General features: G+C 38.6%; 1 protein-coding gene across 1 annotated transcript; it reads right to left on the reverse strand.

Moving 5' to 3' along the window:
• Window positions 1-1524: 1524 nt before the first annotated feature.
• Window positions 1525-2880, reverse strand: LOC101423611 (calponin-2). The gene has a single exon (XM_004462169.4). The coding sequence runs from the start codon at window positions 2846-2848 to the stop codon at window positions 1919-1921; it is 930 nt and encodes a 309-aa protein (XP_004462226.2). The 5' UTR covers window positions 2849-2880; the 3' UTR covers window positions 1525-1918.
• Window positions 2881-26930: the final 24050 nt, after the last annotated feature.

Consider the following 26930-nt stretch of genomic DNA (forward strand, 5'->3'; position numbering starts at 1 on the left):
ATGCTTGGCGAGTGGCTCACACAGGACGCGCAAAGGTGATGCGGCCGTCAATCTATTACTGTTGGTGTCCTCGTCGTTGTGTGGACTAGCCGGGCACCCCGGCCTCTTGGACTGTCACGGAGAGCCCTGGACCTCGTTTTCCAGCAAAGGGGCACCTTTCCAGCAAGCCGCCCTGGGCCTTGGCCTGGAACCTGCTCCCGCCCGCCTCCGGGAGTTGTCATTCTCGCCAGAAACTTGAAGGGAGGATCCAGCCGGCTTTCCAGGCCAAGCTCAGGGCTTTGGGCCAACTTTTAAAATAGCCGGAGAAGCTGTTTTCACCACAGCTTCAGCCAGCTGGTAGTTGCCACACTGATTTATTTTTTAAATGTTATCTAATCTTGCATTATGGGGGAACTTGAGCAAGGGCTTGGGGCTACCACCGGGGAAGGCCCGCTACAGGGAAGGTGGCAAGGATATGCCGACGTCGAGAGTCCAAACACTTCTGCTATTATGTATTATTATTTCTGCATAGAAATGTCCACAGAGAATTGTGGTTTCTATCTAGTTTCCTTTTAATTTCTATCAATTTTTGCTACATATATTTCAAGTCACTGTTATCAGCATACACTTTTAGGACCATTATTTCCTCTTACCCATACACCATTATGAAATGTCCTCAAATCTACTTTGCTTTATGTTAATATAACCACTCCATCTTTCATTTTAATGTTTGCATGGTATGTATTTTTCTTATTTAATTTCCTTTTAAATGATTTTTTTTTTTTTTACGTTTAAACTGAGTCTTTTCATTTAAAATAAGTTTCTTTCAGACACATAGATTTAGGCATCGATTTCTATTCAGTCTGTCCATCTTTGCCTTTTGTTTGGACTGTGCATTAGCTTCTTAGGGCTGCCATAGCAAAGTACCACAAACTCTGTGGCTTTAAACAATAAAAACTTATTCTTCCACAGTTTTGGAGAGCAGAAGTCTGCAGTTAAGGTGTTGGTTCTTTCTAGGAGATTCTAAGACAGAACACATTGCATGGCCTGGTCCTAGCTTCTGGTGGCTGCTGATAACCCTTGGAATTCTTTGGCTCACGGTCGCCCTCTGATCTCAGCCTTTATCTTTTTTTTTTTTTTTTTTTTTTTTTTTTTTAATAAACGGAAGTTTTTATTGCTTTCGGTCCACGGTCGTTATTTCACATTATCTTGCGGCCCCAGAGCTCCCCCTTACATTATCTTGTGGCCCCAGAGCTCCTGGGAGGGGGGGGATTGGACCCGAGGGGGCCCCCGGGTGGGGGTCCCTGTGCAGTATGGGGCCAGGGGCAGGGGCAGTCCAGAAGTCGGAGCAGGTGGGGCAGGTATGAGGGGCTTGGCCTCGGGACCCCCTCCGTGGGCTCCCCACTGGGCCTTGGGAGGGGTCAGGGTTGGGGGTCTGAGGGTCCTAAGAAAAATTCCAGCGCAGTGGCCAGGGGCTGGTTTCCCAGCACCACCATCCACCCCCACCCCAAGCCCCTGGGAACAAAAAGAAAAATTATTTTTCTCTTTCTGTAAAAACTGTCTGCAGCTCCTGTGGGTACAGAAACCACAAAGTGATCAACAGAGAAACGGGAAGAAAAGCAAGCGGAAACCATGCAGGGTGGGCTCCTCCCCGCCAGGTCTCTTCCCCCACACAGCTCAGGCCAAAGACGCCCGCACGAGCCCTGGCAGGGACCCCCAGCCCACGTGGACCTGGCACGGCCTCGCCCCCACCCAGCCCGGTGACTCAGTCCTGCTAAGGAACCAAGCAAGGGTGGAGAAGACACCCCCTGCCTGCCCCCACCCAGCCACCCGCGGAACCCAGCGGCAGCCAACCTGTACAAAAACAAGACGAAAACACTCAAAAACACAAAAACCCAGATGGGGTGATGATGTGGGGAGACGTGTGGGGCGGGGTGCCTCAGTAACCCGCCTCCTCCTGGTAGTAGGGAGCATACTCGGGGGCCTCGGGGGCGTCCGGGCAGTCGCCGGCGCCTGAGGGCGCCCCGTCGGCCCCCGGGCCCTGTGGGCAGTACTTGGGGTCATAGATCTGGCGGCCCAGGCCAAAGACCTGGCCGCTCTGGTTGGCTCCCTGCGCGTAGCCCATCTGCAGGGACATGGAAGAGTTGTCGCACTTGTCGGTGCCCAGCTTGGTGTCGTAAATGTGCCGCCGGGTCCCCGGAGCCGTCATGCCCACCTGGCTGGCACACTTGTTGGTGCCCATCTGGAGACTGATGGTGGAGTGGTCCATGGGCGGCAGGATGTGGTTCTTGGGGTCGTACAGGTGCCGCCGCGTGCCATACGCCGTCATGCCCGACTGGTTGGCGCACTTGTTGGTGCCCATCTGCAGCCCGATGACGCACTGGCCCGCCTTCATGGTGGCGTCGTCGAAGTTGCGCTCTTGCTTCTCAGAGTACTTGACGCCGATGTCCACGCCGCTCTGCAGCCCCTTCGTCTTGGCCTTCCCGGCCAGGGCGAGGAGGGACACCTGCACCTGCGTCAGGTTCCCGCTCTCGAAGAGGTCGTTGGCTTCGAACAGGTCCACGGGGTTCATGCCGTAGCCGACCATGGCCTTGATGAAGTTGGACAGGTTCTCCAGCTGGTGCCAGTTCTGCTGGGAGCGGTTGACCTTGGGGACGGAGCCCGGCTGCAGCTTGTTCATGAGCGTGCACAAGATAACTCCATCCTTCAGGCCTTTCTGGAAGTCGGGGCCAATAGAAAGTCCCGTGAGCCCCTCGATCCAGCTGCGGAGCTCTGCCTCCTTCTGAGGGTCATATTTGGACAGGAGCCGGTTCTTGACCTCGGCCGAGAGCCCGTACGAGGGGCCCTTGTTGAACTGCGAGGAGCTCATGCTGGCGCGGCCGGGGGCGCGGGCCGGACGGGGCGGACCTCAGCCTTTATCTTGATATGGCTTTTTCCTCCCTGTCTTTGTGCATCTTCTCCTTTTCTGTCTCATATAAGAACATCCATTAATGGATTTAGGGCTCACACTGTAAAGGGATGATCTCATGTGGAGATCTTTATCTGAATTACATCTACCAAGACCTTTAGTCAAATAAAGTCACATTCTAAGTGTCTAGGTAGGTGTGTCTTTTGGGGGCCATCATTCAACCCACTACGGGCTATTTAGACCATTAACATTAAACCTCCAACATGGTTTACATCTAGTATCTTGTTATTTGTTTTCTAGATGTCTCTCATATTTTTGTTCATTTTTCTATCTTTCCCTGCCTTTTTTGGATTGAGTAGTTTCTATAATTCCATTTTGTCTCTGCAATTGGTTTAAGAATGATACTTTTTTTGTTTTATATTTATAGTTTTTGCTCTAAGCTTAACAATATACATATCTAACATTTTCCCAGTTCACCTTCCTATAATATGTAAGCCCTTTGTGGCAATACACTTACATTTCTACCCCCTCTTCCTTTGTGCTATTGTTGTTATATATTGTACTTCTATATATGCAATAAACCCCACAATACTTACTGTTTCAGTTTATTGATTGCTAAAGCAATTACCATACTGTGGGTTGGCTTAAAATTGAGAATTTATTGGTTCATGGTTTTGAGGCTAGAAGTTCAAAATCTAGGCATATCAGGGGTATACTTTCTTCTATTAATAGCAGTCTGTGGTATTCTGGGGCTGGCTGCCAGGGACCCTTGGCTTTTCTATCACATGGCAAGGTATATGGCAGCTTCTGGCTTTTCCCTTCTCTTCTAGCTGCTCCCTCTTGATTTTTCTCTCTAACTTTTCCTATGAGGCCTTCAGTAATAGAATTAAGGCCACACCTTAACTGTAGTAACCTCATCAAAAGGTCCTATTTACAATGGGTGCACAGCCACAGGAATTGATTAAGATTAATAACACGTTTTTCTGGAGTACTTATAACCGTCTAAGTTATTGTTTTATATTTATTTACATCTGGTTATTGTTTTATATTCATTTACATATTTCTCATATCCAGTGTTCTTCATTCCATTTTGTGAAAATCTAGATTTCTATTCGATATCTTCTGAAAAAATGTCTTAAAATATTTCTTATAGTTCATGTCGGCTGGTAATGAAATAGCTTATCTTTTTTTAATTCTCCAAATTTGAAAGATAATTTCACAGTGCAAAGATTTCTAATTTGACAGCTTTATTCCTTAAGTACTTTCAAGCTATCACCTTTGGCTTTCATAGATTTAGATGAGAAAAATACTATCATTCTTATCTTAGATCCTCTCAAGGAAATATGTCTTTTTCTCTAGGCACCTTTAAGATTTTTCTCTGTATCACCAGTTTTCAGCAATTATTATTGTTTTTTTAAAAAATTATATTATTATATACTTTGAAGTTGTTTTCCTTAGATTTATTTTGCTTGGGAATCATTCCATGGGGTTTCTTGAATTTGTGAGGCCACAGTTTTTATTACATTTAAATTTCAGCTTTTCTCCCTTCAAATATTTTTCCCCTGCCCCACCTCCTTCTGTAGGAACTGATGAATGATATTTTAGGCCACCTGATATTGTTCTTCAGGGACTTGTGCTTTTTTCTTTTTTCATTTTTTTTTACCTTTTTGTCCTGCAACTTCATTTTATATAGTTTTTATTCCTATGTCTTCAAGTTCACCTTATTTTCCTCTGCAATGTTTAATCTCCTGTTAATCCCATTCACTGTAAGTCTTTTTACAGATCTTTTCTATTTCATGTCTAGATGATCAATTTGGGTCATTTTTAATCTTCCATTTTTCTCCTTATGCCAATGATTTCCTCCATTTTTTTTTTTGAACATATGGAATGTATTTGTAACAGCTGTTTTAATGTCTTTAATTTTTGGATCTGTTGCTATTATTTGAGTTTTTCCTCTTGGTTGTGGAGGCTTATTTTTCCTGGTTATGCCTCTTCTTTTATTTATATCTATTTATCTATCTTCCTCCTTCTCACCCTCCTCCCTTCCTTTTTTCTCTCCCCCTCCTTTTCTTTCTCTTTCATCCTCTCTCCCTTACTTGCATGTCTTACTGATTTTATAATGGTTGCCACACATTGTGAATTTTATCTTGCTGCTTGTTGAATTTTGTTGTATTTTTAAAAAATAGTGCCAGACTTTTTCTGACTTAAGTTACTTGGTATTTGTTGAATCTGTCTGAGATTTGCTTTTAAACTTTGCTGGAGTGACTTCATGGCAGCTTTTTCTCTTTTTTTCCTTTTTGTTGTTTTTTATGTGTTTCATGGCAGCTTTTAATTTAGGAATTATTTAGCCCCACTTAAGGCAGCACTCTTTTGAGGATTTTCCTGATGTTCTGTGTATTTAGGGGTTTATCTCCGTTGGCTGTTGAAAACATGAACTATTCCCAGATCTATGTGTGCTCCCTGACTCCTTTCTGCTAGTTCTTTCCCTAGGCCCAGGTGACTTCTTCTCATGTACTTGCAGATCAGTACTTGGCCAATTAAATTCCACATGTGAGTGATTTATTTAACTTAAAGTCTCACATAACAATTAACTCAAATGAGGACTGAACATTGTTGGCAATGTTCTTTTCTATCCCTCATTCAGGGAGAAGGAACACACAAAGTGTTTCAGAACAGCAGTATACTGTCATGACAACCATCCCACTTCCACATATTTTACCCCTAAGGGAGTGAGCTCCCCTCTCTCTAAGTCTGAGAGAGTACAGGAGAAGAGAAGAGCCAGCTTGTGTCTGTGAACACCATTTTATTTAAACATGATCAGTGGAGAAAGCAATAATACCATACAATTTCTAAAAAAGTGATTCTTGGATTTGAGTTTTTATATATTTTAAACCTTTCTTCTTCCCTCTTCAATATCACACAGTTTTCCATTTATTATATATCTTGAGGCACTTTATGTTACACCCTAAATTGTCCACAAAGTTGCTTACATTGGGAAGCAGATGTGGCTCTAGTGATAAGGCTTCTGCCTACCATATGGGAGGACCCAGGTTCAATCCCTGGGGCCTTCTGGTGAAAAAGAAGAGAAAGCATACCAGCACGGTGAGTCAGTGCCCACGTGGTGAGCCAGTGCCTGTGTAGCAAGCCATTGCCAGTGGGGCGAGCTGAGTGCCCACGCCGTGATAGTGCTCACATGGTGAGCCAGTGCCCGCGCAAGTGAGTCACACAGCAAGATGATGATGCAACAAAAGAGAGATGAAGGGAGAGTCAAGGTGAAGTGCAGCAGAAACCAGGAACTGAGGTGGTGCAGCTGACTGGGAAACTCTTTCCACACAGAGGTCTCCATGATTGAATCCCAGTGAATCCCAGAGGAGAAAAAACGAGAAGAAAAGACCAAAAAGAGAAGTAGATACAGAAGATTGCACAGTGAATGGATAAAAACAGCAGGGCAGGCGGGGCAATAAAATAAATGAATAAATAAATCTTAAGAAAAAAAAGCTGCTTATATCTATGTCCAAATTGGGCTTGTGCTTCTACTTTCTTGTTTTACTCTGTGATGAAAATATGGACAGTGGTTAGGATTCTAGGCAACACTTCTTTGACTAAAACCCTGTGTTTTAGTTACATAGCATAAAACCTGCAGGGAGCAATATATCAGAAATGAGTTGGCTTTTACAGTGAGATTTATTAGGTTAAAAGCTTACAATTCTGAGGCCATGAAAGTGTCTAATCAGGAGCTCTTAAATTTTTTTTTTTGTTCCATAGACTCCTTTGCTAGTCAGGTGAAAACCACACACCTCTTCTCAGAACGTAGTGGCACATATTTTTATGACACTCAACATCAGAGGGTAGAGAAAATAAAGATAATATGTTGATTTTTTCAATTTAAGTTCATGGACCACCTGAAATCTTCCCATGGACCTCTTGGGGATCCATGGACCCCTGGTGAAGAACCCCTGCTCTAAATCAAGGTATCATCAGAGGTGCTTTCTCACTGAGTTGCAGCTGTGGGTGATCAGGCCCATGGCAGGGCACAATGCCAGTCTGCTTGTCTCTCCCCTCTCCTCTGGACCTTGTTTCCTTCAGCTTCAGACTGCTACATCTGTGGCTTTTCTCTCTCCCAGGATCATCAGATTTTAGCAGCTTCTCTCTGTACTTGCAGCCTTCTTTCTATGTCTGTGGCTATTTATTCCTCTGTTTATAAAGGACTGTAGAACAAGGATCAAGACCCAGCTTGGGTCATGTCCTATTGAAGTGATCTAATCAAAAGGAAGGGCCCTTAACTTAATCTAATCAAAGAGTCCCACTTACAATGGGTTTTTACATGCATAGGAATGGAGTAGCTTTAAGAACAAGATTTTCTGGGATCCGTCCAGCATCAGACTGTCATACCCAGATACTAGTTGGCCATCTTTGAAGTGTATGGAAACAATTTTATGATTTAGTTTATCCAAAGAACAAGATATTTGTGTTGTGTTATATCATATGCATATACAAGAATATCTATTTGTATTACTGATGGTTTCTTTTACCTTTTTCCTTCAAGTGCTCAAATGATGCTGATGGCAAGAATTATTAGATTTCCTATTTGAATTCAACTTTTGTGGGGCTGTAGATTGTCATAAGGAAGAAAAAAGGGATGAGGCTCTTAAATCTTGAAGATGTGGTGGTGGTGATGCAACATTTAAATTTAAAAACAGAGTTGAATATGACAATAGCATGCTGTATTACCACAAGCTGGGAAACAAGCAAAACTAGTAATGCAAACTAAAACAAAAGTAAAAAAAAGTTATATTACTTAAGGAAGACAAAAGAAACTTGATTAAATAGATGCAAATTAGGATTTTCAATAAAAATTAATTAAAATATGTTCTTTAAATGTACAAACAATAAAATTATACAAGTTTTTAACTAGACATATTAGTGGACATTATGTGTAGTTATCACATGGAGAAAGTGTGAGTGTTCAGCTAATGTGTCAATATGTCAACTCAGCCATGTAATGGTGTACTGTTATTTGGTCAAGCAAGTAATGGGCTAATTGTAATACAAAGGCATTCCATGCACTTTGTTTATGGTTTTATTTTTAAGAAGGTACTGGGGATTGAACCTGGGGCCTTGTACATTGGAAGCAGGTGCTCAAACCCACGGAGCTACATCTGCTCCCCATTTCATGGACTTTAATCATCAGTGAGTTGATTGCATAGATGGCTGATTACATCTACCATCAACTGAGGAGAGTGCCATCAGCAATGAGTGATGTCTCATTCAATCAGTTGAAGGTCTTAAAATGAGATGTGATTTCACATTAAGAGAGAGAATTCCCATCTCTGTTTTGGACAGCCAGCATCTCCTGGGGAACTCATCAAGGGCCTTCATCAGAGCCTCTGGCTTGCAGTCTTCCATATGGAATTTGGACTTATGCATCCTCACAGTCTTGTGAGACAATTTTGTAAGATCTTATACTATTGACAAATATCTCCTGTTGGTTCTGTTTCCCTAGAGAACCCTGACTAATATAGGTACCAAGAGTGGTTCTTGAGAAACAGAATCTTAAAAACAGGATTTCTGAATTGGTTCTGGGATTTTTACAATTGGCTCTCTGCTCTGATTAGACTCAAGGGCACTAATGACTGTTTCCAATAATCAAGTAGCCACTGACAGTCCATGGTGTGAGCCAGCAATAGAGATATGCAAAATATCACTATTGGATACAATTCTTCTATGCTTATAGGAGGTAAAGATCTGGGTGAGAGTGTTTTTAACACTATAACAGAGTTTTGTGGAGTTAAAAGGTAAAATGATGTTGGATGGATGTTTCTAAATATGCTGGATATAGTTACAAAAGAAAGGGATGAACTGAAGGCTCCAAATTTGTAACTTAACGATCACATGAATGATGTGAAAATTTCTATGCATGCTCTAAAAGAATATCTTGTTTCATGCAGCCTCAGACTTGAGATCTCTGAAAACCAGACTCACTATATAAGTAGCAGAGTTACAACAGAAACCAAAATCTCAACCATGCAGGGTGTCTGCTGTTAAAGTGAAGGAATTGATCGGAAAGAAGTGGAATCCTGAGGATTGGGATGGAGACATATGGGTTTATGATGATAGCAGAGGGGACTTGAAACCTTAATTCTGCTGAGACTGTGTCAGTTAAACCTGTAATGATCTGCTCAGAGGAGACCACCCAATGTCAAGCTTTCATCACCCAACCTCCAGTCTGTCCCAAGGAGTCCCAAACTCCCCATCCAAAACTCAGTACTGCACTATCCAATCTCCAGCCTGCCCCAAGGAGTCTGACCCCTTCCCTGCCTGAGGAAACCATTGCCCATCTTCCACCCTGCCCTGAGGAATCTGCCCTCCAATTCCCACCTGAGAAGATTTTGTCTTACCTAATGGAACTACAAGGGAATGCCCAGAAACAATTGGCTTGCAAGACACTTCTAATTCTTCTCCTTACCCACCCCTATCACATCTCTTCTCTTCCAGACCTGTAACTAGATTAAAGTCACAAAAATCCCCAAAGGTGAAGTACATGAGGAAGTATGCTATACTCTAAAATAAGTGCATGAGTTTTCCAGTTTATAGAGACAGAAGTCAGGTAATACATGTGAGAATGGATTTTAAGAATATAGGATAATGACAAAAGAAGTATGAAATTGGATCTGGCTGAAATTATTGATATGGACCACTAAGCAAAGATGCAATGTTGTAATTTGAGGAGTTAGAAAAGGCTCTAACTGTTTGGGTGTTTGATTGAAACAAGGACCAAAAGATGACCTACAATGCCTGAAGTCAAGATGCTTGATTTACCCTAGTATACTGTAGATGTGGAGATCTAACAGCGTAGAGAGATTGGAATGCTAGAATAGATTCACAGTTTAAGACCTGCCCACCCACTCCAGGATTGTCCTTTCACCAGGACTGTGAGGAATAAGTTTGTGAGATCAACTCCATCTTCCCTAAAGTACTCTGTGGTTGTTCTTCTCTATACATCAGATATTACTACATGAACTTCCATCACAGAACTAGAATCCTTAAACACTATGGGTATGATCAGATCCCAGGTTGACAGAATCCAAGTAGCAGCACTTAATCGCCAAGACAAGGTGAGCATAGCTACCATAATGAAAGGCAAGCTCACAGCAGCAATCAAAAAGATCTGATTTGCATAGGCCTATCACACTGGCTAATAGATCATGGAGTACCTAGAAGCAAAAGAGATGGACGTCCTTTAAATTCCTACTTTATCTATATAAGCAGAAGAGCTCTAGGTCAAATAAAGAAAACCTAACATGAACTACAGAAAAAGAGAGTCATAGCCACTTAATCAATTCCCAGATTTGAGACAATTTACAGACCCACGTTCCCTCGAGTGATGGAAAGGCCAGGTCCCCTTGGGGAAGGATCCTGTTATACTGCCAAAGTTTTTGTTAATCTTCCTCCCTGTTTTCCCCAGAGACCTATGGTCTTTTACTACCAACATGTGTCCCTGGTCTGGGTTCTGAGGGAGCAGAGAAACTCTTATTTGAATATTGGGGTACATTTACAGCTGATGCAATCCATTTGGTGTTAGCCTAAAGGACTAATCAAAGCTCCTCATCCCTGTCTTGACAGACCTGGAAATTACTCTAGCTGTTGCTATAGCTGTCAGGGCCACTAAAACACCATAAGAAAGCCAACCACAGTTGTGTGGAACAGAAGATTACCAGTAGGGATATATAATATAGAAGCTAGCCTGGGAAGAATGTTGTAAATTTCCTGGGAAAAGTGAGACAATAGGAGTGTTCATATATATGGTAAAATTATGAGCCATATGCATGTCCAGAGCAAGATATATTTTCAGAAAATAACTGAAAGGACCCTTTTACCCTGGTCTGGTTTTTATGCACACTGCTAGGTTGGTTAGGCACTGAAGGAGAGCGCCAGCACAGAGCCAATCTGCAAAGACTGAGAAAGGTGTTTTCTTTAACTTTGGGGGTTATTTTTTTGTTTGTTTTGTTAGCTCCTGTCACTCAAAGAAATATCTGTCATAATGCTAGCTGAACACAAGCTAAAAGAACGTAGACATCAGTGACAATAAAATCAAGGGACATTCACTGAATAAATAGACTGGAAAAATCAATAAACATATACCATACCATATCTTTCAATATTAAGAAGAAAAAATAAAACAACAAGCCCTGGGAGAAGGGGTTTATTAGATTTCTGATGTTAACATATTATAATATTCAAATGTTCATTTTTCAACAACACCTAAAATTCATAATGCATACAAAGAATCAGAAAATGATGGTTCATTGAAAGAAGATCTAAGACATTCAACTTAACAGATAAAGACTTCAAAAAAAAAACTCTTAAAATTGCTAGAAAGTTAAAGGAAAATTTGGATAGACAAAGGAAACAAAAAACGATACATGAACAAAATGAGAATTTCAATACAGGGTTAAAATTTGCAAAAAGGAACTGAACACCTTGCTAACGACATCGTGCTGAGTGGGGACTGTGTGAAGAAGGAATATTACAAATGGAGTAATACCTGCTTGGAGAATGGATCATTCTTGCTGAACTTTACAGTGCAGCAAGTGGGACTTTATGCTGATCACAAACAAATCCTTAAAAGAGGAAGATGGAGAAGAAATAGTTACTTATGTTCATTTGTGTAAGAATTGTTATCATGTAGTAGCTAGGGATGAGCATCATGATGAATTTCAGGAGTATACTATGCTATTACATGGCAAAGCTGAAGATAGTGTCAGTTTTCTTTTTCATGACCCCAGACAGATGACTGCTATTCTAAGGATCCTTCTGAAGTTCTGTTGTAACTATGTCTGGTTGGTTTACAATACCAGCGAGCATGATGGTTTGTTTTACTAAGTTTGTAGAGAAAATTCTTTGCATTTTTTTCAGCTTAGGCTTATCTATTCTTTGAAAGAAATAGTAATTTAGGGGATTGCTGCTCTCTAGGGCTGAGCTCTTCTGTTAATATTCCTAGTTCACATTAGAACAACAAATATAAACTTTATTAACAGTTTTGTGTCTATTACTAGAATGGAAACTCAAATCTTGGTTTCTAAAGGCATTTTAAATAAAAGGAACCAGAGGTAAAGACATGAGTCATTATAAAGGCCATTTTATTGTATTTTTAATTTGTGGTTCCACTTTTTATTTTGCACATGATCTGAGTTATAAATGTATATAAATCAATGCTTTGAGGTACACAGTAGATAAAGATGTAATTTGTAGCAAGAACAATATAAAGAGGGGAAGGACAAGTGATATAGTAACATAGTTTGTGTATGCTATTAAAGTTAACATGATATTTAAAAAACACCAAAATTATTATAGATTTACAGTGTTAAATTTAATCCCCAGGTTAACCATAAAGAAAATATCTAAAAATATACAAAAAAGAAAATGAGAAATTATTCTAAATGTTTCACTACAAAAAGATTAACTAAACACAGTAGTAGGCAATAATAGAATTGTGAGGGACAAAAAAGTGTAAAACTTACAAAAATCCAAATAGAAAAAGAAAGAAATAAGTCTGGCAGTATGAGCAATTACTTAAACTGCAAATGGATTAAGCTCTCCAAACAAAAGGTAAAGACTGGCTGACTGGATCAGAAAGCCTGATCCAGCCCTATGTTGTTTGCAAGGGATTAGCCTTAAATTAAAAAAACAAAAATAGTTTGAAAGAAAAATAATTGAAAAATATTCCTTGCAAATAGTAACAAAAACAGAGGTGGAGTGGTTGTACTAATATTAGATGACATAGACTTTAAGACAAAAAATGTTATGAAGACAGAGAATTCTGAGAGCAGCAAGAGAAAAGCAATGCATGACATACAAAGGACAACCTGCAAGACTAAGTGCTGATTTGTCATCAGAAACCATGGAGGCAAGAAGGCAGTGGTATGATATATTTAAGATGATGCAAGAGAAAAACTTCTGGCCAGGAATTTTATATTGGTAAGATTGTCTTTCTAAAAAGGAGGGAAAGTTTTAAATATTCACAGATAAACAGAAACTGGGAGAATTTGTAAATAAGAGAATAGCTTTGCAGGAAATACAAAAGGGAGTGCTACAGCCTGAAAAGAAAAGACAACAGAGAGAGGCTTGAAAGAAAGTCTAGAAATGAAGAGTACATCAGTAAAAGTAACTAAAAGTGTGAAAATAGTGGTAAAAAATATATATAACAGGGAAAACCCAAATGTCATTATGAATGAAGTAAGAACTGCCTTAAATCCAGCCATTCTGGAGGACAGTTTGGTGGTTCCTCAAAAAACTAGCTATAGATTTGCCATATGACCCAGCAATTCCACTGCTGGGTAGATACCCAGAAAAACTGAAAACTGAAAACAAGGACACATATGCACCGCATATATGCACCAATATATGCACCCCAATGTTCATAGCAGCACTATTCACTATTGTCAAAAGTTGGAATCAACCCAAATGCCCATCACAGATGAATGGAGAAACAAAATGTGGTATATACATACAATGGAATACTACTCAGCTGTAAGAAGGAATACAGTACTAACACATGGGATAACATGGATGACTCTTGAGGGCCTTATGTTGAGTGAAGCAAGCCAGGCATTGATGGACAAATACTACATGATCTCTCTAATATGAATTAAGTAATTTAAGCTGTCTCAGAGAGCTAGAGGCTGGAAGATACGTTAACAGGAAATGAGGGGAGAGGATTGTTGTGAGCCAATGCCAACATGGGCAAAATCTATGATAAAGTGAAGGTAAATAATTGTGCAGTGAAGGGATAAGATGGGAGCATAAGGATACTATTGGGTTGGGCTTTGCAGGCTTGAGGGGGGATAGGGTTAGGGGGATGTGTCAGATGGTCCAAGGAAATGGGGGGAGGGTTGGGAGGCAGCAAGTGAACACAGGAGATTGTCAGGTATGTGGTTGAAACTATAATGTTGAGAAAACTCTCTAGAAAATATAATAAGGAAGGGTTACTGGTTTATGGGGCTTGACAGTGGGCATCTGGCACAGGGAGCACCTGGGGCAGGCTTCTAAGGAGAGTGTAAATGCTCATCATGACATAGTGTATCAGTGGGTGGAGGCCCATAAAATGAGCAGGAAGTTGTTATGCCTCAATCCTGGGGTGCCTGATGTTCTTAAACAGAGGGGAGGGTGTCTCTCAAGAGCATATTTGGCTCCGAAAGGGGGAGGATAGACTAGTGTGTCAAGCCCTGAGCATTGTTGCAAGTATCTATGAAACTTATCCTTCAAGCAGTGACACTTATTTGTCACTGTGGGCCCTGAGGGATGGGGGAGAGAGGTAGAATAGCTGGAAGAGGGAGTAACTGTGGGGGGGGGGGCGATGGAAGTGTTCTGTATGATCCTCCGATGATGGATACAGGCCATGTTAAATATCACCCAAAATTGTAAACTATAATGTAACCAAAAATTTATAAAAGTGTACAATCTAAAATGTAAACCATAATGTAAACCATATGAAACTATGGTTAGTGCTATGTTTCAATATCTGTACATCAGTTGCAGCAAATGTAACATCCACATGTAAAAAGATCTTTCCTGGTGAAGGGGGAAAATGTTCCCAATGTTGAGTATATGGGAGTTCCCTATATTCTATATGTTACTTTACTGTAGCCTAAAACTTTTTGAAGACATAATAATTTTAAAAAAGGATGCAGACATTGAGGAAGAAATGAAATAGTTTGCCTTGCCACTGTATAGAGCAACATCTATTACAGTGATGAAAGGCAAAACATCAAAAAATTTTTCTTATGCTTTTCATTTTTTTAATACCCCAATTTATTTTTTACTTTTAGTTTTTCTCAATGATTATTTATGCTATTTCTAATCTGTAAACCTATCATTACCATTTCATTTTCTTATTAATTGAATTTGGCAACATATTAGACTTCATTTTTTAAGAAGTTTTGGATCACAGAGGGTTTCAGCTATTGCAGGGGAGGAGCACTGATGTGGGGTGTCATTGACGGGGGATGTATGGGTGGGAGGGAGTTCTCCTGGGCATGCATATAGGGCATATAAATATGTTTGGGTGTTCGTTGGGTATTGACATAGGGGGCAGAGTTTCACATGACAACTGAGGAAGTGCTGAGTTCCATTCTGGGAAACTCTGTAGCACTTCCCAATTGGAGCAGCAACAATTCCCCAAGTACAAGGGCAAAGATCAGTGAAGAAGGAAGGTCCAATGATGGGCCCTTGATACTGATGACAAAGCTTATGAGCTGTGTGCTTGAAATTTCAACTAGGCGTAGAACTGCAGCTTGCCTAAGAGTTACCTCCTGAGAGGCTCCATGTTGCTCAAATGTGGTCACTCTCTAAGACAAACTTAGCATGTAAATGCATTACTTTCTCTACAGCATGGGACATCACTCCTGGGGATGAGCCTTCCTGGCACTAAGGGATTACTAACAAGAACCAGCTGGTGATGCAACTAGAAAAAGACCTTGAATAAAAGGGGGAAATGGTAAAGACAAATGAATTTATATGACTAAAAGATTTCAAAATGAGTCGGGAGGTCATCAGAGGGTTCACACTTACACACATCTTAGCAGAGTCTCACAGACAGTCAAATTAGATACAACCCTAGGTAGTGGTGTTCCTGAGAGCTATGGAGACACCCAGGCCCTACAGTGATGACATATGGCTCTGGAGTTCAGTGCCTTGCCCATGGCCCTACTTTGGAATTTGTGCTTCTGAATGTGATGGAGAGGGACTCAGATATGACCTCTCTATGCATGGCTCTTCTGTCATTTCTACTGAACCTGTGGTTGGTGATGGGATTGGTGTATGCTCAGGAGACTTGAATCTTTGGATTGTCTATATGCCAACTAGGCCCTGAGCCTCAGCAGAGTTGCAAGATCTACTCTCTGGTTTGTTGGACTTACCCAGGTCAGCTAACAGGGAGGTGAGGATGGTCAACCACCACAGCAGGGAACTGAGAGAATCTACACCTGCAAGGAGGAGAATTCCATCCATCAGCCATGTGGGATCTAAGCCCCCTCTCGATATAGAGGTGAAGTGGACTCCCAGTATCTTCAGGATAGAGGAATAAAATATGGATTAGAGTGGACTTACTTGTATTCTACTATAAAAATATTTGACTCTAGCAATGGAAGAAATTATATCATTGATGTGGAGACAGTGGCCACAGGAATTGCTGAAGGCAGGGAAAGGGGAAAAGATGTGTGATATTAGGGTATTTTTGGGACTTGGAGTTATCCTCAGTGATATTTGAGGGATAGATGCAGAACACTATGTATCCTGCCATAACCCATTGAATGGACTCGGAGAGAGTATAAACTACAATATACGGTATAATCCATGCTATGTGGCAATGTTCCAAAATGTGCTCATCAAATGCAATGAATGTACTATACTGATGAAAGAAAGTTGTCGATATGGGAGGAGTGGGGGATGTGGGGAGTGGGATATATGGGAACCTCTTATATTTTTAAATGTAGCATTTTGTGTGATCCATCTATCTTTAAAAAAAGGATAATAATAAAAAAATTTTAAAAATAAAAAAATCATAACTGCCTTTACTATAATAACATTGAATGTTAATTGATTAAACCCTCCAATCAAAATACATAGACTGGCAAAATGGATAAGAAAATATGAGCCATCTATATACTCTCTACAAGAAACTCTTCTTAGAACAAAGGATACCAACAGATTGAAAGTAAAAGGTTGGAAAAAGATGTTCCATGCTTGCAGTAACCAAAAAAAGGTGAAAAGCTATACTTAGATCAGGTGAAATAGACTTTAAAAGCAAAACTGTTCATAAAGACAAAGAAGGACATTATATATATTTTTCCCTCCACCTCTCCTCCACCCTGCTGTTGTTTTGTTTAGTTTTTGCTATCTGTGTTCATTCACTGTGTGATCTTCTGTGTCTATTTCTCTTCTCATTTTTCCCCTTTAGGGTTCACTGGGATCAATCCTGGGGGCATCTGATGTGGAGAGAGGTTCCCTGTCACTTGTGCCACCTCAGTTCCTGGTTTCTCTTATGCCTCATCTTGACTCTACCCTTCTTCTCTCTTTTGTTGCATCATCATCTTGCTTTGTGACTCATTTGCACAGGGACTGGCTCACCACACAGGCACTTGGCTTGCCATGGAGGCATGCCTTTTTTCTTTTTTATTCTTTTTTTACCAGGAGATCCCAGGGATCAAACCCGGGTCCTCCCATATGTTAGGCCAAAGCCCAATCACTTGAGCTGCATCTGCTTCCCTGTTATATGTATTAATAAAAAAGATAATTCACCGGGAAAGAATAACAATCATAAATGTATATGCACCTAACCAGGATGCCCAAATACATGAGGCAAACACTGGCAAAACTGAAGAGAGAAATAGATGTCTCTACAATAATAGTTGGAGACTATTCTCAGCATTGGATAGAACATCTGGGCAGAGGATCAAAAAATAAAGAGCTTGAATAATATAATAATATAATAAATAATATGTCTAAAAGACATATACAGAACATACACACTCAAACAACAGGATATGCATTCTTCTCAAGTGCTCATGGATCTTTCTCCAGGATAGGCTTTGTAGCTGTCAGTAAATTCAGCAAGATCAAAACTATGCAAAGCACTTTCTATGATCATAATGGAATAAAGTTGGAAATCAAAAAGAGGTGGAAAAAGGGAAAATTCACAAATAATTGTAGATTAAACAACACACCCTTAAATAACCAGGTGCTCAAAAAAGAAAATGTGAGAGAAACCAATAAATATCTTGAGATGAAGGAAAATGAAAACTAAACAAACCAGAACAGGTGGAATACAGTGAAGGCAGTGCTGAAAGGGAAATTTACAGCCCTTAATGCTTACATTAAAAAGGAAGGAAGAGCTACAATATTTTATCTAACTACACAGCTGGAGGAACTAGAAAAGGAACAGCAAACTATTCCCATAGTAGGCAGAAGGAAAAAAATAACAAATATCAGAGCAGAAATAAATGAAATTGAGAACAACAACAAAAACAGTAGAGAGAATTAACAAAATCAAATGTTGGTTCTTCAAGATTAACAAAAGCTAAAGCACTTAGCAAGACTAACAAAGAAAAAAAGAAACAAGACATAAATAAATAAAATAAAAAATGAAAACAGAGACATTACTACTGACTCGTCAGAAATAAAAGGGATCATAAGATACATAAAAAACTGCATGCCATCAAACTAGACAATGTAGATGAAATGAAAAAATTCCTAGGAATGTGTGAACAACCTACACTGACCCTAGAAGAAATAGAAGATCTCAACAAACCAATCACAAGTAAAGAGACTGAAAGAGTCATTAAACAATCCCCAAAATGAAAAGTCCATAACCAGATGGTTTCTCAGGTGAGTTCTACCAAGCATCCAAAGAAGACCTAATAGCGATCTTACTCAAACTCTTCCAAAATATTGAACAAGAAGGAAGATACCAAACTCTTTCCATGAAGCCAATATCACCATAATACCAAAGCCAGATAAAGATATTGTGAAAAAAGAATATTACAGACCCAGTTCCCTAATGAATATGGATGCAAAAATGCTAAAAAAAATACCTGCTAATTGAATCCAATAGCACATTGAAAGAATTACTCATCATGATCAAGTGGGTTTCATACCAGGTATGTAAGGGTGGGTCAACACAAGAAAATCAATTAGTATAATACACCACATTAATAAATCAAAGAAGAAAAATCACATGATCCTATTGATTGATGCAGAAAAGCCATTTGACAAAATACAGCATCATTTCTTGAAAAAAAATAATGCAAAAGATAGAAATTGAAGGCAACTTTCTCAACATGGTAAAGACCACATATGAAAAATCCACAGCTAACATTGTACTCAATGGTTTAAGATTAAAAGCTTTCAATTGAGATTGGGAATAAAACAAGGATACCCACTGTCATCACTGTTGTTCAGTATAGTGTTAGAGGTTCTCGCTAGAGCAATCAGGCAAGACAAAGAAATAGAAGGCATCAAAATAGAAAGGAAAAAGTAAAACTTTCACTATTTGAAGATGATATGATCATATACCTAGAAAGTCCCAAAATGTTTCAACAATGTTACTAGAGCTAATAAACTATTTCAGCAGAGCAGCAGAACACAATATTAATATGCAAAAGTCAGTAGTGTTTCTATACACTAATAATGTGCAATCTGAGGAGGAAGTCAGGGAAAAAATTCAATTTATAATAGTTACTAAAAGAATCAAATATTTAGGAATAAACCTAAACAAGCATTTGATTTCAGTAAACTACAATGGATTGCTAGAAGAAATAAATATTACCTAAATAAATAAAAGAATATTCCCTGCTCATGGATTGGAAAACTAAATATCATTAAGATTTTGATTCTACATAAATTGATATACAGATTCAATGTGATCCTGATAAAAATTCCACCAACATTGTTTTAAGAAATGGAAAGCATAATTATCAAATTTACTTGGAAATGTTAGGGGCCCCAAATAGTCATAGATATCTTAAAAAGGAAAAGCAAAGTTGGAGGACTCTTGCTTCCAGACCTTAAATCATATTACCTAACTACTGTGGTAAAAACAACATGGTACTGGCATAAAAATAGACACAGAGACCAATGGAACCAAATTGATGGTTCAGAAACAAACCCTCATGTCTATGGTCAAGTGATTTTTGACAAGCCTGTCAAATCCACCCAGCTGGGGCAGAACGGTCTATTCAACAAATGGTACTGGATGGTAGCACAATATTATGAATGTAATTAACAGCACTGAAATATATATTTGAATGTGGGTTAAAGGGGAAATGTCAGGTTGTATATATGGTAATAGACTAAAATTTTTAGAAAAGCCATACAACATACTATAGAAACCATGAACCCTAAGTTAAACCAGGGACTATACTTCACAGTGGAATTATAAAAATGTGTTTTAATCAATTGTGACAAATGTACCACACAAATGAAGGTGTTAATAATAGAGTGATATATGGGAATCCTGTATTTTATGCATGATTGTTCTGTAAACCCACAATTTCTCTAATTAAAAATTTTTCTTAAATAAAGTAAGATTAATACATAGAATAAAAAGTAGATGTTTTGTAGGTTTGCATATTTGCATGTTTGCAGGATTAACATGATGACTTACTCTCCTTTGGAATACCATAGCAATAAAGGCTTTGATTACAAACAAATTAGCAGTATGGACTGGACGTGTATGCTCCACCATAACTCCTTTCTTATATAACATTCTACTTCCTGCTTATTATCGTTTTTCAATTTCCCAAGCCTCTCAACATCAAAGGATTTGTTTTTGACATTTTCTTGTTCTAAGTTGTTTGGTTTGTCTTATAGTATTATTATTTTTTCCATAGAACCTAGAATTGAGTATTTATTAATAATTTAGTCTTATTCATATCTTACTATTCTGATTATTGAAATTAAAAATAAAATGATTTTTTTCTTTGAGCAGATACATTAAATCATATATCTGATTAAAATATACTTTTATAAGTTAAGAAATGATAAATCTGGGAAATGAACCCTTCCTATATTAAGATATATTTACAAGATGAAAATAAAAATTACTAAAAACATCATAAGTATCTAGGAATTTTTGTACTACTTTTAACCTTATTGTATATTAATTTTGTTCATTTACTTTTTGGAAGCATGATAGATCCTTCTCTCAATGTAAAGCAGTATGGCTATAAGTAGCCACTACCATTTTTTTTATCTCCACCTCCTGTGGCTTTTTCGTGTGCTGTCTGCTCTCTGTATCCATTCACTGTATGTTCTTCTGTGTCTGTACTTATTTATTTTATTTCCCCTCCAACCTTGTGGTTTGCTTGCTGTCTGTTCTCTGTGTCCATTTGCTGCAGGCTCTTCTGTGTTCTCGCTTGTCTCCCTTCTTTTATTTGTTGCATCACCTTGCTGAGTTGCGTCTGTGGGCAGGGTAGCTTTCTGCAGTGTGGGGACAAGCCTGTCTTCACAAGGAGGCCCTGGGATGTAAACCAAGGGCTTCCCATATGGTAGACGGGAGCTCATCTGATTGAGCAACAGCCGCTTCCCACCACTACATTTCTTTCAGTTTTTCAAGATAGTTATTTTATATGAATTCTGTCTCTCTCACACACACACAAAAGTAGGAGGAGGGCAGTTGAGCCTATTCAACCTCTACGTGCTGTTCAGTTTGAGTGTGCCTTAAGACTTCCAATAATCACCTTCTTGTATATTCCTGGGGCCAATCACCAGGGATATATAGCCTCCATGTCATACCAATATTTACCATGTTTACCTTCTTGCTTTTCAAATTCCTTCAACTCCTGTTTGTATAGCATTCCATGTACAATCACACCTACTGAGGTTAAAATATATATACATATGTAAAAAATAACTGGAAAAGTGATAATAGTAGGTTGACATGGTGTCCTTCCCTACTCCAGTTAGTCACCTCAACAGGGCATCACCCTTGTTTACAGACACACAGTGCAACAGTTGCCAGCTGCCAGGCACAATATGCCCAATTCAGCACAAAGGTAGAATAACCAAACAAAAACAAAAACTACAGAAGCATGACCCCAATGATAATTCCAAAGTACTATTACTCAGGCAATTTTTCAAGGAATACTGGTTGGTATCTTTCCTCCAAATGATTCAAAGAGACTTCTTGGGTAATCCTATAGTTCAACTTCATTGAAATACCCTTCTCTGCAGAAAATAAATTCAGGATTTCCTTCAATAGTAACAATGACTTGTTATTACATCTGAAAGAAATAACTAAAAAAATTACTCTTTCTTTGAGTGGAGATGCTTTCTTTCTTTGAGGCATCATTAACAATTTAAATGGTCCCTTCTCTCCTGCCAGAATTTTTCTTTCCTTTGTTACCAGTCTTAACCCAGGTTAGCCTCCTTCAGTCAGAAAATCTGGTTCAAGCACACATCCCACCCACAGGGCGGAGAAAGTCTTTCCAGAGCTTCCTTTATGTCCTGTCACATATTAAAAAAATGAGAGGAAGATTTCAGTAACTAGGCAGAGGGTCAGCACTTATGGTCAGTTCTAGTTTAGTCACATATGGTGAAGATGCCACCCATCATATTGTTCCCTTGTGACTGTGCACACATTCAGAGAATTGAGTTAGTACAGAAATGCCTCCCACTGTGGTGACATGCAAGAGCAGTCCTGGATATAGTACAACTGGATCTGACAAGGTGGAAAAAAAGGAATTTGCAAGGTGCAATAGATAAAGAATTGTGTGGTTGTATCATCCCACACTCCTCTTTCCCATTTCCACACCCAAGAAGCCTTAACAAAGGACCTGCCTTCACTACTATTTATATTCACATGAAGTATCATTTACCCAATCAAGCCAGCTAGCCCTTTATGTCCACATGGGACCCCTCTTTATTACCACTACTTTTAATTCTCCATGCTATTTATCAGTAAAACTATTACTCTGAGTATGAAAGTGATGTAAGTTAATATGAAGATTTGCTTTTTAGTCCATTTTTGACCATTGGTAGTGTGAAATTCATACCTTATTTGAATGAAATGTCCAGAACCAAATTGATAAACATAGCATCACCAATTTTTTTTTTCAGTATTCAGCTATTGCTTCCTTTACAGGATAAATGAAAGCCAAAGTAGAATACATGTCCATTCTAGACAGAACCCATTTGAAGTCACTTGGGGCTATTGGTTAGAGTTCTATGTGACCTGCCAGCAGGAAATGTAAAAGACCAGGGCAAGGAATGCTATTTTTAAAACAGTCTCCTGTAGACCTCACTCTAGATTCTGTGAGTACAAAGATATGACATTTTTCATCTTTGTTTTGCTCCAGCTAGCAGAGTGCCTGACATATAGTAGGCATTAATAAAGTTTTATAGTGAATATGAATAGTTGGTGGAATGATAACACTAGAAAATATTCCTTGTTGCTTAACTCTATCATTGAATGATGCTTCTCTCTTTCCTTTTACCTTGTTTTAAAAATCAGAATATGATGCTCCTAGTTTAATAGATATATATCTTCCTTTATATTTTTCTTTCTTTAAAAAATACTTTGAAAAAAAAGTTAAAAAAATGTTTAAAGGTAGATTTCCAAGGCCCATCACTACATTTCCTAATTCATTTTTAGAATCCAGTGATTTACACTTTTCAGAAGTCTTTCCTGAAGTTAGCCCAGACTTGTACACATTTTTGTTACAGGAAAATTAATCTTCTTATTTTTTTTTCTTATTTTTAAGGCAAGTTTAATCACATATTCTTTTCCCTGCAACTGAAAACGCCTCACTGATAAAATCTGACATTATTCTAAAGCCAGTGAGTCACATAAAGCATTTTAAAAACCACTTCTGTCACATTTAAAACTGAAAATATTTGAGCACTGGTTCTCAACATTTCATTTACCTTTGAGGAGAAGAAATGTATAAGACCTTGTACAGGGAATATTGAGTCATAAAAGACCTCCAGATGATTCTAATACTGTGTCCAGGGAGACTGGCTGACCTTCATGTATTATTATGGTAGAAACTCAGGATTGTTAACATTAGCAATGTAAGAAGATATTGAACGGAGGTAGGGGGGTGAGCTGCATTTTTAAAGTAAAGTTGAAGTGGGTGAGGAAATGTTTAGGAAATTTATGAAAAAATAATATGAAAATATTGGCATTATGGTTACATTTGCCAGGCATTTTAATGCAATTTAGTAATATACGCCCAAGTTCTATACATAGTTGACCTTCCATAACACAACAAATGAATGCTTTTGTCCAATATGAAGCAACTAACAACCAACTTTCATACAAATACAATCTCACATTTCAAAAATGAGAGACTCAAAATGTAAATTGTCATTGAATACATCTCTGCATAATGGTTATGATACCCATCTGTATTAGTCAGCCAAAGGGGTGCTGATACAAAGTACCAGATGTCTGTTGGCTCTTTTGAAGGATATTTATTTGGGGTAAAAGTTTACAGTTATAAGGCCCTAAAGAGTCCATCTCGAGGCTGCTTTCTCACCGAAGTCAGTTGCCACATGTTGAAGCAAGATGGTGGGCAATCTTTGGCTGGCCTCTCCTTCCTTCTTCCTCTTAAGGCTCCATGGACCCAGCTTCTTCTGATCTCAGCTGTAGAGTGGCATAGGGCTCATCTCTCAGGGCTTCCTATATCAGTCTGGCATAGGACTCCTTTCTTTCTGGACTTTCTCAGTACTACAATCAGGTGAATGGCTCATCTGTCTTCCCAGGGCCTCAGAATCAATGTTCTCTCCTCTGCCATGTCTGTGGAGTTCCCTTTCTTCTTGTGTCTTCTTGAGGGAGTGTCCATTTATATGAGTGGGGACCCAACTAGAGTCATGCCCTCACTGACATGGTTGAACCAAAGGCCTAATCTTAATTTAATCAAAGACTTCTCAGCTGAATCTAATACAACCAAAGAATATCAAACCCAGAGGAACAGATTAGTGTACAAACATAATCTCTCTTTTGAGGAGTCATAAATAATCTCAAACTGCCACACTATCTCTAAGCAATTTAATCACAATCTCATCTGAGTACTCTCCAAAGTAAAGTCTAAATTGTAACTTTAATCACCACTTCTTTACTATATAAAATATTGAGGAAAGAAGGAAACAAGAAATAGTCCTTACATATACTATATACATATATATATATACATATAAATAATATTTATAATGTGTGGATTAGGAATTGTAGAAAAAAAATCATAGCTTCTTTTCTCTTTTTGCTTTCCATTTTACTAGAGACATAAATAATTTCACAAGTTCTGGCCATCTTGATACTAATGTCAAATCCACCAGAAATTAAAAATTACCCATATGTTCCTTCCTTTCTGACCAGGGAATAAGTACAGACTTTATTTCCTATGAATAATGTAGTCTTATCTTTTCTAAAGAAATTGCATTTATATATTATGATAAAACATTATAACAGCTTTATCATCAAAGGATGATTATGATTATTTTGAGCATTACCAGTAATAGGCCTAGATTTTTAAAGGCATAGAAATAAATATTTGAAAGCATGCAAACTATGTATAATAAACTGTTCTCAGAAAGAGAATGATGAGTCATAAATCCTTTCCTTTAAAATTCTTCTTAATGATGTTTCAAAGATTCTTTTTTTTTTTAAAGCACTACTGGTGATTTTTACAGTTCCATCAGGTTGAGGAAGGGGACCATTTAAAAATGTTTGTGCTCTGACCACAGATTTTGGAAGAATACCACACTTTCTTTTAAATCTCTAAGAACGCCTGTATGGGAATAAGAAAATATGGTCATTTGGGAAAAATCAGAGTTGATCTAACTCAGAGGGGGATGTGGGAAACTAGGTCACCTGAAAAATAGCCTGCAGGAAACCTGCATTGTTTTCTCATCTTTTAGAGTAAGAAGGAATGAGTATCCACAACTGAAAATGGACTTAATAAACAAAACGATTTACCTCCCTGGATTTTAATGTCCTCTGATATTTAGCATGTGGGAAAATAAAAACATTGACTAATACTGCTGCTTCATTTTCTTATTTTGATCTAAGTGCACAGCGTATTATTGAAGGAGGTTGAAGCACTATAAATCTGCTAAATCAGGTAAACTCCTACAATCTCCGACACTGTATATAAAAAATTGTTTTAGGGATTTTTTTAGAAGGGCTATACTGCATAATTACTTGATCAAAAGACTGTTTTGAATTATTTTAAGTTCCAAAATCTAATATGAGAAGATACAGATTTCATGAATCATTTTATTCTATCACATTATTTTAATATTTTAGTTTTATTTGTACTTTTGTTTTTGGTAAGAGTGTATAATCTGTACAGGAGCTGATTGGTTCTTTAAAAGGAAACATACTTATTTGTTTAAGATCATCTTTCTACTTAGTGTTCTTTTAGGAAAGTAATTCAACAAGGAAAGTCTAGAAAACAGAGTAGGAAATCAGTACCAAGTTTACGTCCAAAGTAATTTCATCTCAAATTAAAAAAAGAATGACTTAGGACCAGATATTTCTGCATTCTGAGATAGTGCTTCACAGTTAATAACTAAATACTTCCTTTAAGTTAGGCCACAATTTACAAAAATCAATCTCTTCTTTTCCTCTCTTTCTTATTCTTTTTTTAAAAAACTCAGGCTTAGCCCACCTTGGAGAGAATGTAAGCCACATGTTAGCTTCTGGCAAGATAATTCCTAGGTACTTAAACTGGTTAACTTGCTTCAAAACATCCACAGCTGCTGTTTTAGTTATAATTAAGGGCTTTGAATTCTGTAATCTGGAAGGAGAATAAAAAAGATTCTTTGATTTAATTTTGTATACTACAGATGATCCATGCCTTACCAAATGATTAATGTCCCTTAATTTAATGAAAATATGGCAGTAAGTAGTACAAACATAAAAATGCATACCAAGTTTAATGTTCATAACTCTTATTTCTTAAAATGTGTTATTAAAGGATAAAGAGACTTATTTTAAATCATTCTTTTTTTTTTACTCTATTATTATTTTTACATGACCAATGCTAAATTTCCTCACAGTCCCACGCACTGCATTCTATGTCCTACAGCCAGCAACCCCTTGTCCCAGGCAGCCACTTGACCACTCTCCCACAGGGTTCTGTAGGAGAGCTCTGTGACAAATTCTGGGACACCAAGTCCTTCAGGTCACCACCACCAGAGAGTGTGAGCCAGACATACAGATATATGTGTTTTCAGTATGTGCACTAGGGTTACGCTGCTTTCTCCAGAACTGGAATCAGGTGTCTTCCCTGGAAGTGTGAGCTAGTTCCACATCATGCTGTGAGGGGTGGGGGCGTGGCCAGCCAGGTTGCCATGAGGTCCTACCACTTTTAAGTAATCTGTTTCCTCGATTTGGTGCTCATCCAGTTACTACAGTCCTTTAACTGTTTTCTGGAGCTTTGAGAAGGATATTTCTTCCAGTTCTTGCTGGTTGTCCAAAGCTTCTAATGAGGGATAGAGTCCTGAAGCTTCTTACTCTGCTATCTTGAAATTTTCAAAAATG

This window comes from Dasypus novemcinctus, chromosome 2, assembly GCF_030445035.2.
Source record: "Dasypus novemcinctus isolate mDasNov1 chromosome 2, mDasNov1.1.hap2, whole genome shotgun sequence".
In the NCBI taxonomy this organism is placed as follows: domain Eukaryota; kingdom Metazoa; phylum Chordata; class Mammalia; order Cingulata; family Dasypodidae; genus Dasypus; species Dasypus novemcinctus.